Source organism: Nicotiana tomentosiformis, chromosome 3 (genome assembly GCF_000390325.3).
Source record: "Nicotiana tomentosiformis chromosome 3, ASM39032v3, whole genome shotgun sequence".
Lineage (NCBI taxonomy): Eukaryota > Viridiplantae > Streptophyta > Magnoliopsida > Solanales > Solanaceae > Nicotiana > Nicotiana tomentosiformis.
The window spans coordinates 5,857,524-5,873,234 of NC_090814.1; the positions used below are offsets into that span (position 1 = coordinate 5,857,524).

The following is a 15,711-nucleotide window of genomic DNA, read 5'->3' on the forward strand; positions in this document are numbered from 1 at the left end:
AGTGAAAACTATCATAGAAATAAGTGAATTAGAATGACAAGAATTATTATCAATTCAGTGCAGTACATAATCGTGTATTAATATTCCATATGTAAAATTACCAAACAAATAATTATGTGCAGTGCGATGATAAATTAGTGTTTAATATTAACCACAAAAACTTTAGACATGTAAGTATATTTTCATAGAATAAATAAGTTGAATTAATATGTACTAGTATAATTTTGTTCTACTTAGAATACGTTTCAATAAGCTAAGTAGGCATAAAACTAGATGATATCAATTCTGACTAGTTTCAACATTCAATACGATTCATCTATTAGTTCAGTCGTTAATTTTAAAGTCATTAATTAGTTTGTACACTTAGGTGATAAATTTATTGGAGACATATTTAAACCTTTTAAAATTTTTGCAAGAATTCCTTCTAAATGCATATTCTGTTAGAATATTTGGATACAAGCTTAATTAGTCTAATTATTGTAATTCAATTTTAATACTTATTTATTTATGTGTAGGATTAAAATTCTTCGTAGTTTATATAATGAAATATCAATTTAACCGAAACTTATTGTTTTCATACCAATGCAATTATTATAATCATATTCAAAACAAGTTATGCATATAGTAATTAAATTGCAGGTTAAAGAAAGATCCTAATAGAAACATTATAAACATAGGAATGTATACCTGAATCGGAAAAGAAACTGACTACCTCTTTTAGAAAGAAGATAAAATTCGGATGAAGCAGATAACCTCAGTTGGTTAGAACCTCGTGCTGATAACGTATTAAGAAATGAGAGCAAAATAGAACAATATACTAACGGAGACAAGATGTATATGATGAGAATGTAGAAGTTATTTTATTCAAGTGTGTTTCTTCTATGTACTTCATAGGATAAAAAATACCCTATTTATAGGATATAAGATACATGAAAAGTTACAAAAATACACCTAAAGGTTACAAATATTAAGTGATGAATTAACTAAGTACATGAACTCAAATGATTCATGGAATAGGGATGTCTAAGAGTATTCAATGGACATCCACTTTAACATATTCATAACAATCAAAGTATTATAAAATGACTAAACTATTTTTGTAACAAAAAAAAATCACTTAATTTTACCTGAGTTGAGTATCATAAGAATGAAAGGAGTGAAGTGTGGCCAATAAAAAATGATTTTTCCTGATTGGATTCTCTAGAAGTTATTTTTTTCATAATCATTGTTTCAGATCATTACAACTCATTACAATAATATCGAAGGACTTAAATTCATTGACACTAAATTTAAGAGTTAATACCCTAAAATCCCCTAAAATGTCATATTTTTGTCAGTTTTCTACTTAAACTATTTGGTGTTCCCAAACCTCCGAACTATATTGCCCTTCATATTAAAAACTCTTCATTGCATTCTTAGAGGTGCGTGCAGTACACGATCCTAATTATTTAAAAAACGTATCACGTAGCACTATACATGGCTATTTAACTCAGCCTAAAACCCGCCTAAACTATTATATTTTTGTCAGTTATCTACTTAAACTATTTGGTATCCCTAAAACCCCTCTGAACTATATTCTCCATATATATTAAAACCCCATGTTGAGCTTTTAAAGATGCATATGTCTAACAATATTAACTTATGGTTTGTAAAAAGTTTTATCTATAGTTTACTCATGATGTATTACTCTCGAATAAATGATTAATTTTAGGAGTTTTGGTCAAAATAATATTTAATGTACTGTGTTAATTTTAGATTTAATTGTGTTTGTGCTTTATGCTAACTCCAATTTAATAAGTTCTTATTTATATTCATTTTGTAGCATAGTAAAAATATAAATAAAGGTATATAGTGTTACATTTTTTAAAAATCATCTTATATTACATAAAAAGGATTACACAGAATAAAATTTCGCAAATAAAAAATTAATTGGCCAACAATTACATTCTCTAATTCCAGATTACATAAAGAAGGTTCAAGATATTTAACTTTATTCTCTACAAGGTGTTGAGTTTAATAAGAAGACTTAAATTGGTATTCTTTCAATAATATGTGTAAGACATGAAAGAAGATTAAAACAAGAAAGGGAATAAATCATTTCAAAGGAAACAAGTCTCGTAGAAATTTTTCCAGATGAAATCTATATGGATAACTAAGAAAAAAGGTTAAAAATGAAGAAAAAGGTGAAAAATAAAGAAGAAATATAAAAAAATAAGGAAGAATGGTGAAAAAATAGGAATAAAGGTGGATATAACTGAAATAATGAGAATATTTATTAAAAATAAATGTGAAAGAGGGTTAGGCTAATTAGCCATTATTTTCTGTCATATGAGCCATTTTGATGGCTTTTTTCAGTTGTCACGCGCTCTCAAGAGAGTGCTTACACACGTTATGCCAGGTCAGCAACAAGGGGGGTTTTAATATGAAAGACAATATAGTTGAGGGGGGTTTTGGGGATACCGAATAGTTTAAGTAGGAACCTGATAAAAATATGATAGTTTAAGGGGTTTTTAGGGTATTAACTCTAAATTTAAAGGAACATTATAAGTTTCTTCTATCATTCTAATCATAATCTTAGCCGAATTTGCAAAAATTGCTTTCACTATGCTACTAAATTTCTTCAATCACTTTGAGCACTCTAACTTCTCCTCTCTCCTTGCAAGGCAAATTTGCAGATTGAACGGTTAAACTTACTAATTCTCTTTTTATATAACTTTTCACAATTGTATTACTCCAGACCTAAGTTGACTTATATGTATGCAAATTGATAAATGTGAGGGCTTAATTTCATATATATATATATATATGTTGGGTGATAAAATGATTGAGAGTAGATTGACTATGTTAGAAGTCTATTAAGACATGTCTAGCAAGTATAAGTGTAACCAAGCTATTCATTTATGAGTAGAGAAATCATTTAAACTCGCATCACGTCATTAGATTATGCGGATTCCAAAAGCATATAATATAAAATCTAACGAAAGTTGTATCAACATCGTCATTTAGTGTTCTCTACAAAATTTTATGATCGACTTGCTAATTTGGAAAATAAAGTTGTAAATCGAGCCCAAAATAAACTTTACCGTCTTGCTAATTTGGGCTCTATAGCGCATTTCCCAAATGCCTTGAAGCTATAAGTAGTTAAGTACATCCAAATATGAATTTTCTTCTAGTTTCTCACCTCAAGGAGCAAGAACACGAATACTTTCAAGGATCCCAAACCACTAAGGTAAGCTAAGACTAACAACTAACTAAAAAAAAAAAACATAAGAATTATTTTCTTCACATAAGCATAAAATGTTGGGCACAAAGTGTTTGGGCAGGGAAAGCAGAAATAGTGAGTAGGGGTGTACATAAGTCGGGTTGGTTCGGATTTTCTAATTACCAAATCAAACCAATTGTCTCGGATTATTAAATCTAAATACCAAACCAAACCAATAAAAGTCGGATTTTTTAATCTCGATTTTTTTCGGATATTTCGGGTTTTTTTGATTTTTTCTTCATAGCACAAAATGTAAAATTTGTGCTCCAAATATTTCTTTAATCCTAGTAAGACAGAACTATATAAGACGTTTTTCAATAAAATAACATAAATATGAGATGCGTCATGGCATTGTCCTAAAATATTCAACAATAAAGATAATAAAATTGCATAAAATAAATATTATTAATAAGCCATAATGAAAACAAACATAATTTAAAATTACGACTAATAAGTACTATTATTTACATGACTAACCACTAAAAGAAAAATAAGCTATACATTTTATTTAAACCATGGAAAAACTAAAAAAATAGATATCCAATACTATTTTCATTCATAATACAATTGAATTGAATGTTTTATTAGCATTAGTATTGATTTGATTTTGGTTTAGAATTTATTTGATTTACTAATATTTATGGACTATAAAATTTATTGGAGCATCCAAAAATTATAAGCCAAAGTTTGAAATAATACGTTAAAAGTAAAACTATGAAAAAACTTAAGAAATATTTATAAACTACACTACAATAAATATTTTTATGTATTAAATATATTTAAAACTTCCATAGATATAATGTCGGGTTGGTTTGATTTCGATTTGCCTTTTTTTAGTTAAAACCAAACCAAACCAAATATGGTCGGATTTGTTTTCCAACACCAAATCAAATCAAACCAAACCATAATCGGACTTTTTTTCTTAATTTGACTCGAATTATCGGATTTGTGTCATTTATCTGTTTCATTTTCATTTGTACACCCTGATTGAGAGGGTTAAGGACGGTTGTTAAAAATAATTTCTCAAGATTTTTTAGCCATCAAACGGTTTGCTTTTGGCTAAAAAATTACTGAAGTACTAGTTGGTCAGACGTGTAACAGTCAACGGACCACTATTGGAAAAATACCGAGTGCAAAAGTAAAACTCGTACTTGAGGGCGAGTGTACGATGGTGAGTAATTTGGCATCCCTATTAAAATTTTAAAAATAATAGGATTTTTAGATGAGTTTAATTATACACTAAATTAACGGTGCAGAAGTTCAATATAATCCCCAAAATAATTAATTAATGAAATTTATAACTTAAAATTAAGACAAACTATACGACGAGTATATGGGATATGGCATGAGAACATAAAAACAATTTAAATGTTGGTGGCTATGTGGTAAAAAAGAGTTTCTGATATAGAATTGAACTGTGCCATTATAAGGACTAACAAAAAATGAAAGAGTTAACAAGGAGGTAGTTAGTTTCAGTTCCTATTCAACGTTTGCTGTGTACAACAAACAGACAAAAGACAATACCTAGACAAAAGTCAGAAGGAAAAAAAGTACTAGTAGCAATCTCCACCAAAATAGTAACAAAGTAAACAGTGTCAACATCTGATTAGTAGCATGTATTATAATACTAATACTAGAGGAGAATGAAGCATCAAAAGCTTCAGGCATCGACTAACTGAGTAAGGTGAACAAGATGATGACTAAGAGCCATAAGTGTCAGCACATTAAGAAAAGATGAATATGAATTCAACTTCTTTAGTTTCTGACTCAATCTGACCACTTGAGGCTTCACCACTGCTTCTACTTCTGGAGATTTTTCTGCAGGTTTACTAGTTGTTGTTGTCGTCTGACTAGTTATCTTTGTGCATGTAGGATCCAACACTGAATCCACTCCTCTACTGCTTGGTTCAACGTTAAATATATCTCTACCTCTACCTTCTTCCTTCTCCAACTTCAATCTCTCAAACATAACCTGCAAAATCACAAATGCAAAAACAAGATTTTGTGCGTTAAAAAGAATGATCCCACACCCTTTCCTTTTTAACATGCTCCCAAAAAAAATGACACCGTCTCTGCATTATAAAGAAAAATTCAACTATAGAGACTAAAATCCTAAGAATTGTTTTTCTTGAGCCTAGGTCTTTCAGAAAGAGCCTCAGTCTCCTACGTTCTCCACAACGTAGGTAAAATTTGTGTGTACATATTACCTCTCCGAGGCTACACCTTCGGGACACAACACTGTGAGAATAAAGTGGGATGGAAATACAAGCTCTTGCTTAGAAAATATCATGGCATGTTAATTTGTGTGTACAAGTTGTAATGATAATTAAATTGTTACGTGTCAAAGGTCCTCTCTTTCCCTCTTCAAGTTTAACACCATCATATACAAAATAAAACAGAGAAAAACAGTGGAGTACAAATTAAATAGTGATGACATGTTAATTTAAGGCCACGGCCCAGGAGTTCTGATAATGGTATTTTGGTATGTGTCAAAAGTTCTCTCTCCCTATATATTGTGTCGAGTTGAACACCATCGTATATAAAATAAAACAGTGGAGTACAAATTAAATAGTGCTTTACCTTTGTGGCTCGAGGCTCTAAGTAGAGCAAATTGACCAAAAGCATAGCGATTGACGCCAGAAGATTAAAACCTTGAACCGCTTCAGCGGAACTCGCGTAAAGTCGACGTTTTTGGCTCAACAAATGGCCGAGGAATGCAGCGCCAACGCAATAAGCCATGGCCTTGAAGTAGACAAGGTAAATCTTACTCTGAACCAAAGCAAATTGCTGCCTCGGCAAAGCTCTAGCCAACACATAACTCGAAACAAACGTCACCCAAATACACATCCCATAAGCCACAGCAAAGCCTAGAAAATGCACCAAAAGCATCACAGTGCGCAAATTCTCTAGCGAGAAAATATAAGCAAATACATCATAAAAGAATTCACGTCCTCGCCCGAGTATATCCTTCAACTCCTTTTTCCCTTCTTCTTTAACCTTCTTTGCACCTTCTTTTACTGAATCTTTCACTTGTTCAGATTTCTCCTTTAATTCTTTCGCCTTCTCAGAGATTTCACTCTCCACTTCACCCTTTTTTCTCTTTGTTGTGTCAATCACATCCTTTGCTTTTTCCTTCACCTTATCTGAGGCTTCACTATATGCATCTTTAATACTTTCTTTCACTTTCTCAGCAGCCCCTTTTGCCCCTTCTTTAACTTCATCAACTTTATCAGCCGTTTCATGTGCTTTTTCTGAAACCTTATCTTTGGTTTTACCCAAAGCACTAGCAAATTTTTCTTTGCACTTGCCAAATGCATCACAAACTACATCTTTAGCACTAGGCTTAGTAACAATTTCACCATTTTCTTGATTTACATAGGGACTTGAAATTCCTTGACCAATATTTGGAAGAACAGAAGATGCTTCCTCGGCCTTTTCATGTAACTTGTCTTTGAGATCAGAAACATACCCTGATTTTCCTTTTGGAATTTCAGCTTCTTGTTGTGGGGAGATTAAGATTTTGGTACCATCTTCTTTATCAAATTCAACTACTACAACTCTAGGGCCTTCTTTTAAAATAACATCTTCTTTTTTCTTATTATTCTCTGGATTCGGATTGAAAAATCCTGCAGTAACAAGTGTGGTTAATACCAGAGAAATAGCCAAAAAATTCATCATTTCTTTTTCTCCTCTCTTTTTTTAATCCGGATACGAAGACAAAAGTGTTGGATAAGGAATGGAAGTTAGTAGCAAGGAAATAGGATGAATGGTTCTTTTTATTATAAGGAAGTTTGAATAATTCCCACGTAATGAGGTGGTGATGGATTAAAATGTATACGTGTTAGGTTGCATGCGGTTTGGAATTCTACGTGTCCGCTTCCTTTAGCGGTAAAAGCAATTGAGATGTAGAGAAGAGCCATTCCGGCCAATTTTTTTAAAATTTACTTTACTTTGAAAGAGTGATTTGTGGAAAGAGGTTTTTAAGAAAGTATTTTGCAGTTATAGTAATTTGATAAATCAATTATTTATTATTAGAGATTTTACTTTGGTTGAATAGCACTTAGATTTTTCAACTTTACCTTAAAAATTAAACTCCTCCTCTAACTTTGAAGATGGACATTCTTCTTCTTCTACCTCAATTGAATTTTTCAAATGTTTACTCTCAACCTTATCAACCTTTGTCTCTTTTTTCAGAACATGTTTTATTAATTACAAAAAAATAAAAATATATATACACATAATAGAGAATAAAAGATAAAATAAAACTTAAATATAAACTTAATGCACCTAATATTAGAACAATAATCATTAAAAGTAATGACAAATTGTAGTAATAAATTTATACAAGACTTATTCTAGTTATAATGTTACTGAACTTAAATTATAAAATTTATAATAATATATAACATAATTTAAGTTATAGGTAAAATTCTTGTAAAAACACTAGCCCTGCTGAATTCATAATGAGAATATTTTGATCGTTGAATCTTTTTTGATTCTATGTATTATTCTCATTATGCATATAAGGGAGGAGCCGTATGAGGTGAAAATCTCACGTACGGTCGGGATTCAAGGAAGAATCGGACCACAATGATCTATTGTACGCAGTTTTCAGGGGTTGAGCTACGGTAGAGGGTGCGGGTTCGAGCGAACCTAGTGACTTTATCCGAGACCTTGTATTTGTATTGAAAAATTTATTGTTTATATATAACTATTTCATGCCGAACCCAGTAACAAAAGGGGTCTGGGTTTAACGGTAAGAATTCTGGGTTCGCTTGGAGAACACGTAGGTTCGAATCCCGTTGAAAGCAATGAGCTATTTTCTTGTTTTATACAATTTTTCTTTTTAAGAAAGCAAAAATTAAACGACGTCGTAATCCCCAAACAACTTCAAAGTCCAAACGGCACTTTGCCTTCCTTTAAACTAGTCCATTTATTCTTTTTAATAAATAAATCATAAGGCTGTTTCTTCTAATCTTCTCAACTCCCAAATCAAAAAAGCTAGGGTTCTGCCTCTATTGATTGTCGGCGCTGCTACCACAATTTGCCGGAGCCGGACACCTTCCAACTCTCGCAGTTTATGCTCTTTCTCCCTTAGAAGTTAGACCATTTTTCCTTCTTCAATTTTTCTTTCCTGATTTGTTTTCTTCATGTTTTCCTCTTATATTTTATATTTTGACAATTTATACGAAATCTAATTTTTAATCTTCGATTATAGGGTTGTCCCACATTTTGAACTTCAATCTCTTTGTCAATTTGTGCTTTGGTTCTTTCCAAAAGTTCAAACTTGGAGTCTGTCTACAGACAAGGTATGTGGTTGTTGTCCTACTTTCTTGTTTTTAGTTTCTTAGTGAGACTAACTTGCATTCACATGGAGTGGTCTTATGCCCTTATTAAGAAGAAAACTTTCATATGTAGCTAGGGGCGGAGCTACAATAGAGCTGCTGGTACAGTAGAAGAAAACCCAATGACTTTTTTGTATTTATAATTTAGAACCCATACATTTCAAATCCTAGCTCCGCCTCTGGCAGTCTTACATTGTATTTCTGAAAAAGAACGTTTTACCTAAGGTAAAATACTTAGGTAAAGATACAACAATAACAACCCAGTATAATCTCACTAGTGAGGTCTGGGGAGGGTAGTATGTACGCAGACCTTACCCCTACCTTAGGGTAGAGAGGCTGTTTTCGATAGAAACTCGACTCTTTCCCTTCAAGAACTCCCCACCTTACTCTTGGGGTGACTCGAACTCGCAACCTCTTGGTTGGAAGTGGAAGGTGCTCACCACTAGAGTAACCCACTTTTGTCTAATTAGGTAAATATAATATATCTTATAATATTAGAAAACATTATAACATAGAGGGGAACTGGAAATGTTCAGGGGTTGCATATGATAAGAGGAGGTCAACATCCATTATCCAAAGTTGGAAGAGGAGTTTGATTTTTAAGAATATGTTGAAGTAGAAAAATAATTTCACCCCATTCTAATTACGCTTCAAATTATATTTTATTAAAATACTTTATCTTTTGTTTGAAATTAAAGTTGGTGATATGCGAAAAAAAAGATTTGGAAGGATACTCAAGAGAGGAAGGAGAAGAGCACAACGTTCTAATGGTTAATTTCCCTTTTTATCTATAAAGGGCTATTTTAATAAATGAATAAATAGTACTCTCTTCGGTCAATTTTAATTAATTTTTTAGTTTTCATACATATTAAGAAATTTACCTTTTAGCATTAATTAACAATAAAATTTACCATATGAACCTTAATTTATTCATTGAAAATACGAAAAAGGTCCAAATATGCCCTTGTACTATACGAAATTGAGTACATTTGGCCTTCGTTAATACTTTAGCTCAAATATGCCCGTACCGTCACATAGTTGGTTCATATATGCCCTTAGAGTTACACAGTTGGCCCATATATGCCCTTTTCGAAACGGAATCCACCCAAACTAATTAGCTCTTTCGTTAATTGTATTAAAGTGTATTACAAACACTATTTTCTTTTTATTAGTACTTTTTTTTCTTTACGTTTCTTTTTTCTTTCTTCGTTTTTCTTTTCTTCTCTTTTTTTTCCTTTTTCTTTCTCCCTTATCCGATTTCCTCCATTACTGATGTCTTCTCCATTTTCGTCACCAATTTCACTTGACAAAACTCTTGAATTCTAATTACTAAGAAAATTCTCCCATAAGAATATTTTTATAGATCATATGTTTGTCAATTTTTTAATTTTTACTGAACATATATTTAGTTCTAAAAAATTTAACAAAATAAGATTGAAATAATATTTATGTAAGAAAAAACCCGAAAAATCCAACAAAACCGAACAATCCAAAGCGATATAATTGGTTTGGTTTGATTTTAATAAAAACCGAACCAACCCGTTCCATGTACACCCCTAATTTACATAGTTAATAAAAAAATAGAAAATATCCAGCTGAAAAAAGATGAAAAAAGACTAACAACTCAAATTTATAACACTACAACTTGAACTCTAGGCTTTTAATGATTAAATTATCTTTCTGAAAATAATTTAAATATTTTGGTCTTTTGAGTATTGTTAAAGATTGAGATGTTTTTATTATTTTAAAGTTTAAACCATAATTTTTGGAATAATTTAATTTTATTTATTTAGAGGGCCAGTGAAATTGGAACTTGATTACCTTATGGGAGAATTTTCTTAGTAATTAGAATTCATGAGTTTTGTTAAGTGAAATTGGAGACGAAAATGGAGAAGACATCAGTAATAGAGGAAACAGATAAGGGAGAAAGAAAAAGGAAAAAAAAAGAGAAGAAAAGAAAAAAGAAGAAAGAAAAGAGAAAGGTAAAGAAAAAAAAGTACTAATAAAAAGAAAATAGTATTTGTAATACACTTTAATACAATTAACGAAAGAACTAATTAGTTTGGTTGAATTCCGTTTCGAAAAGAGCATATATGGGCCAACTGTGTAACTCTAAGGGCATATATGGACCAATTATGTGACGGTAATGGCATATTTGAGCTAAAGTATTAACGAAGGGCAAATGTGCTCAATTTCGTATAGTACAAGGGCATATTTGGACCTTGAAAATATAACAAATACTCCTAGGTTCTTTACTCAAAGAGCAACTTCGTAAAAAAAGTTAATTCCTTCTTAATATGTGAAAAAATCAAATATTGTGAATCACTAAAAAAAGGCCCCAAAATCAATTAAAGTGGACCAGAAGGAGTATTTATAAGGATATTTTTTTAAAAAGTGAATTCCTGCTTATTTTGGAATTACGTCCTTCCAAAAAGAGTTTCAATTTGCCAAAATATGCTATTGAGCTTAGGGGTGTCAATAGTTCGGTTCGGCCGGTTATTTTATAAAATTTGTACCATACAATTTTTTGGTTAATTTATTATGTATAACCAAAATTAGACTTTTCGAAATCGTTCCAATCATGTCAGTTTCTCTTCAGTATCTGTATGGTTCGGTTAATTTTTATTATTTTTTTAAATGTCATGTAAAAGTAGATTGCAATAACATACATAATGTCACGACCTCAATTTTCCTTTATAGGATGTTATGATGAGACCTAATTTTTAAGACTAGGTAAGCCTAACACTTACTGAATTAATAACAAAATTTAACCCACAACTATTAAATATGAAATAGAAATTTCTATACAAAGCTAACTGTAACGACCCGATCGGTTGTTTTGAGCATTTACGCTCCTTTCAACTATTTGAAATCTTGAATAACTTCCTACGAGGTATTATGACTTGTGTGAATTGTCGGTTTTAGTTTTAAGGTATTTCAGAGTTAGCTTGGAAGAATAAATTTTATGTTGGAAGTTTAAGTTGAAATAGTTAAGCGGATGGTGACTTATGTGTAAACGACACCAGAATAGAGTTTTGATGATTCCAATAGCTCTGTATGATAATTTTGGACTTAGGAGCATGTCCGGAAAATTATTTAGAGGTCCGTAGTGGAATTAGGCTTGAAATGTCGAAAGTTTAATTTTTGAAAAGTTTGACCGGGGGGTTGACTTTTTGATATCGAGGTCGGAATCCGATTCTGGAAATTGAAATAGCTTCATTATGTCATTTATGACTTTTGTGCAAAATTTGAAGTCATTCCGAATTGATTTGATGTATTTCGACACAAGATATAGAATTTGAAAGTTCAAAGTTCATTAGGCTTTAATTGAGGTGTGATTCGTGGTTTTAGCATTGTTTGATGTGATTCGAGGCTTCGACTAAGTTCGTATGATGTTTTGGGACTTGATGGTGTATTTGGTTGAGGTCCCGGAGGCCTCGGGTGAGTTTCAGAGTGGTTTTAGACCATTTCTAGGCCATTTAAAGTTGCTGGTTTTTGGCTACAGCAGTGTGCTATGTGATCGCGTGGAATTGGCCGCGATAGCGAAGCACAAAATGGGAAAAAATGGCCAGTGAATCGCGATCGCGGAAGGCCTTTCGCGATCGCATAGAGAAAATTTTCTGTTGTACTAACCCAATTTTGGAAGCTTATATCTCGCAATCTATAAGGAATTTGGAGATATCCAAAAATAAAAGTTATAGCCCTTTGTGTCTAGTTTTCAGAAATGTAAACCATTTGCCATTTAGAGTTGTGTACAAAAGGTTATGACCGTTAAACTAGAGGCTTCCCGGGAGAAGTTGGACAAGGCTGTTGGGGAATTTATTCTTCGCGATCACGGGAAAATGGCCGCGTTCGCATAGAGTAAAAAAGGGCTAGAAAAATTTTGTGCTTCGCGATCGCGAATGTTTTGCCGCGTTCGCATAGGGTAAATGACGGATTTGAGCTCGGGAAGAGGCAATTTTTGAGAGATTTTCAAAAAAATAATGGGGTAAGTGTTCTTAACTCAATATTAGTTAAATTACCCGAATTCATGGTTGTTTGTAACATTTAATTGGTGAATTAAGTTGGAAAATTGTGAAAACCCTCTTGGTTTAATTTGAAGATTTGAGGGTCGAGTTGATGTCGGATTTGAGTAAAATTTATATGGTTGGACTCGTGGTTGAATGGGCGTTCATATTTTGTAGCTTTTGTCGAGTTCCGATACGTGGGCCCCACGAGTAATTTTTTGAGTGTAATTTCGGATTTTGTAGAAAGATTAGTATTTTGATATGGAATTAATTCCTATAATTTGTATTGAGTAAACCAAATTAATTGTGGCTATATTCGAGGCGTTTGGAGGCAAATTCACGAGGCAAAGGCATACCGGAGTAAAGTATTATACGGTTTGAGATAAGTAACACTTCTAAACTTGGTTCTGAGGGTATGAATCCCCGAATTTGGTATGATATAAATTGTTTGGAGGTGACACACATGATAGGTGACGAGCATGTGGACGTGCACCATATAAATTGTGTCTTGAATAAATCCTGTGCAGTTGTAAGATTAATGAATCATGTTATTATCTGAACATTCTCCACGTGTTAGAGAAATTGAGCTGAGGCTTCTATTAAAGATCATGTTTAGGCTACGTACCAATATTTTGGGACCCATGGGGCCGTGTTGCTGTTGAATTAATTATTCAAAAAAAAATATATTTCACACTTAGTAATATTTGTCCATTGTGAGGATATTTATGGGATTGAGCTGCGCGACGCAGCAGGCCACAATGGCTTTATACATTATTATTATATGGATCGGGGTTGCCCGCCTGCAGCAGGCCTTATTGGCTTTACTATTTTATGGATCGGGACTGCTCGCCTGCAGCAGGCCTTATTGGCTTTACTAATTTATAGATCGGGGCTGCCCGTATGCAGCAGGTCTTATTGGCTTTACTATTTTATGGATCGGGGCTGCCCGCCTGCAACAGGCCTTATTGGCTTTACTATTTTATGGATCGGGGCTGCCCGCCTGCAGCAGGCCTTATTGGCTTTATTATTAAATAGATTGGGGCTGCCCGCCTGCAACAGGCCTTATTAGCTCTATTATTATACGGATCGGGACTGCCCGCCTGCGGTAGGCCATATCGGCGCTTGGGCTGAAGGAGCCCCTCCGAGAGTCTGCACACAGCCCCAGTGAGTGCGGTTGATTTATAGCACTTGAGCTGAAGGAGCCCCTCCGGAGTCTGTACACACCCCCATTGAGAGTAGATGATTATATATATATTCGGGATGGACTTCCCAGGGCATGGACTTGCCTTACTTAAGATGATTATATATATATTCGGGATGGATTTTCCCAGGGCATGGACTTACCTTACTTATTTATATTGTAATGAATTTACCTGGATATGGATCTTGTCCGTATCATTTACATTTGGGGATAAATTTCCCCAAGGCTGGATTGGCCTTATACGGTACTGAGCGACTGACTGTCAGTAGATGTGTATATATATACGCGTTGGAACACCCCTGGGCCGGATTGGCCATAAACAGTACCGAGTGACCGAATGATTTGTGACCAATATTACATGAGGTCTTTCCATTGAGATGTCATATTCCTCATATCGTGCAGTATTGATCTATTTCGCTTGTACTGAGTTTAACTGTTGAACTTGAAAGTATGCCTACATTTCTGTACCATTATTTATACTGGACTGTACATGTGGAGCTTATCATTGCTTTCAGCCCAGAGGTTAGTCTTGTTACTTATTGAGTTAGTTGTACTCATACTACACTCTGCACCTCGTGTGCAGATCCAGGTGCTCCCGGATGCGGTGGCTGCTAGATTTCGAAGTTAATTCTGTTGGGGACTATCAAGGTAGATGCTTGACGTCTACATACTTGATTCCCTTCCTGTTTAATTATTGTATTGTTCTATATTTTCAGACAGTGATTTTATCAGTCAGACTTTTTATTCATATTAGATGCTCATGTGCTCAGTGATACCGGGTTTTGGGAGTGTTTATATATGTATTTGTGAATTTTCTTTCGCTGAATTTAATGATTTTGTTTTTAAACATAAAAGATATGGGAGTTTATTGAGATTGAAAACTTGCCTAGTATTGAGATAGGCGCCATCACGACAGGTGAGATTTTGGGTCGTAACACTAATAATCCTAAAACCGGTAGTACAACTCATAAGCTCTATTGAGTTCATTAGAAAATCTCTAAGTACAATTGTTCCGGAATAGAAATAAACTGTACAAAAATAACTTCCGAAGGTGACTCCGAGGCCTGCGAATGCAATGGCAGGTATACCTTGAAGTTTCCACAGCAATATCTGATCCGCTATCTAACAACCAACAGTCTCCGAAGTACTTGGATCTATACAAAAATGTGCAGAAGTGTAGTATGGGTACATCACGGTCGGTACCAAGTAAGTATCAAGACTAACCTTGATGGAGTAGTGACGAGGTACAAGTCAAGACAATCACTAGACAAAATAACATGTGCAATATAGAAGTATCAAATTAATAACCGAAAGCGGATATCAGTAAATGGCAACACGAACCAATAAGTGATATAAACATTAAAGCAATAAGAATACCGTGAAGTGTCATTAAAACCAAATAAGGAAAACACAAAGGACAATCAATTAATCAAGGCGTTCTAAACACAAGTTTCACAACGAAATCACTATGTGGTACTTCATCTCATAGTCACAAGTCACGGATCTCAATCCACCATCATATACTCACGGCACTTCGTGCCCATATCTCGCATAACAACCGCACGGACAACTCACATGCCAAAATATCAATCCGTCCGGCATGATCATAGGCTCACATTCACAACCCGCCCGACATGGTCACAGGCTCACAATCACAATTCGTGCGGCAAGGTCACCAACTCAATGTCAACATGGAAACAGATAATACAAGAACACATAGGCATGATAAATAAATGTCAAGTTCCATAGTCCCCAGTTAGTATAAGTGGCATGCTACGGTGTATGCTTGTGCGACTACTGTAGCCAAGTCAACAAGTAATATCAAAGATGTCGAATAGCTCATCGAAACAACAAATCAAGTCACGCAAGGTGTATGACAAACACAAGGAAAAGCAC

The 15,711-nt window shown here is 33.6% G+C and overlaps 1 protein-coding gene across 2 annotated transcripts; it reads right to left on the bottom strand.

The window, feature by feature from the left end:
• Positions 1 to 4,710: 4,710 nt before the first annotated feature.
• Positions 4,711 to 7,022, bottom strand: LOC104095114 (uncharacterized). Of its 2 annotated transcripts, XM_070196680.1 has the most exons (3): positions 6,479 to 7,022; positions 5,843 to 6,400; positions 4,711 to 5,234 (listed from the first exon to the last, which is right to left on the bottom strand). In XM_070196680.1, the coding sequence occupies exons 1-3, from the start codon at positions 6,938 to 6,940 to the stop codon at positions 4,923 to 4,925; spliced, it is 1,332 nt and encodes a 443-aa protein (XP_070052781.1). In that variant the 5' UTR covers positions 6,941 to 7,022; the 3' UTR covers positions 4,711 to 4,922. The 2 variants fall into 2 exon arrangements, with proteins under 2 accessions (XP_070052781.1, XP_009599457.1); XM_009601162.4 differs by having other exon boundaries at positions 5,843 to 7,021.
• Between the last annotated feature and the right edge of the window lie 8,689 nt (positions 7,023 to 15,711).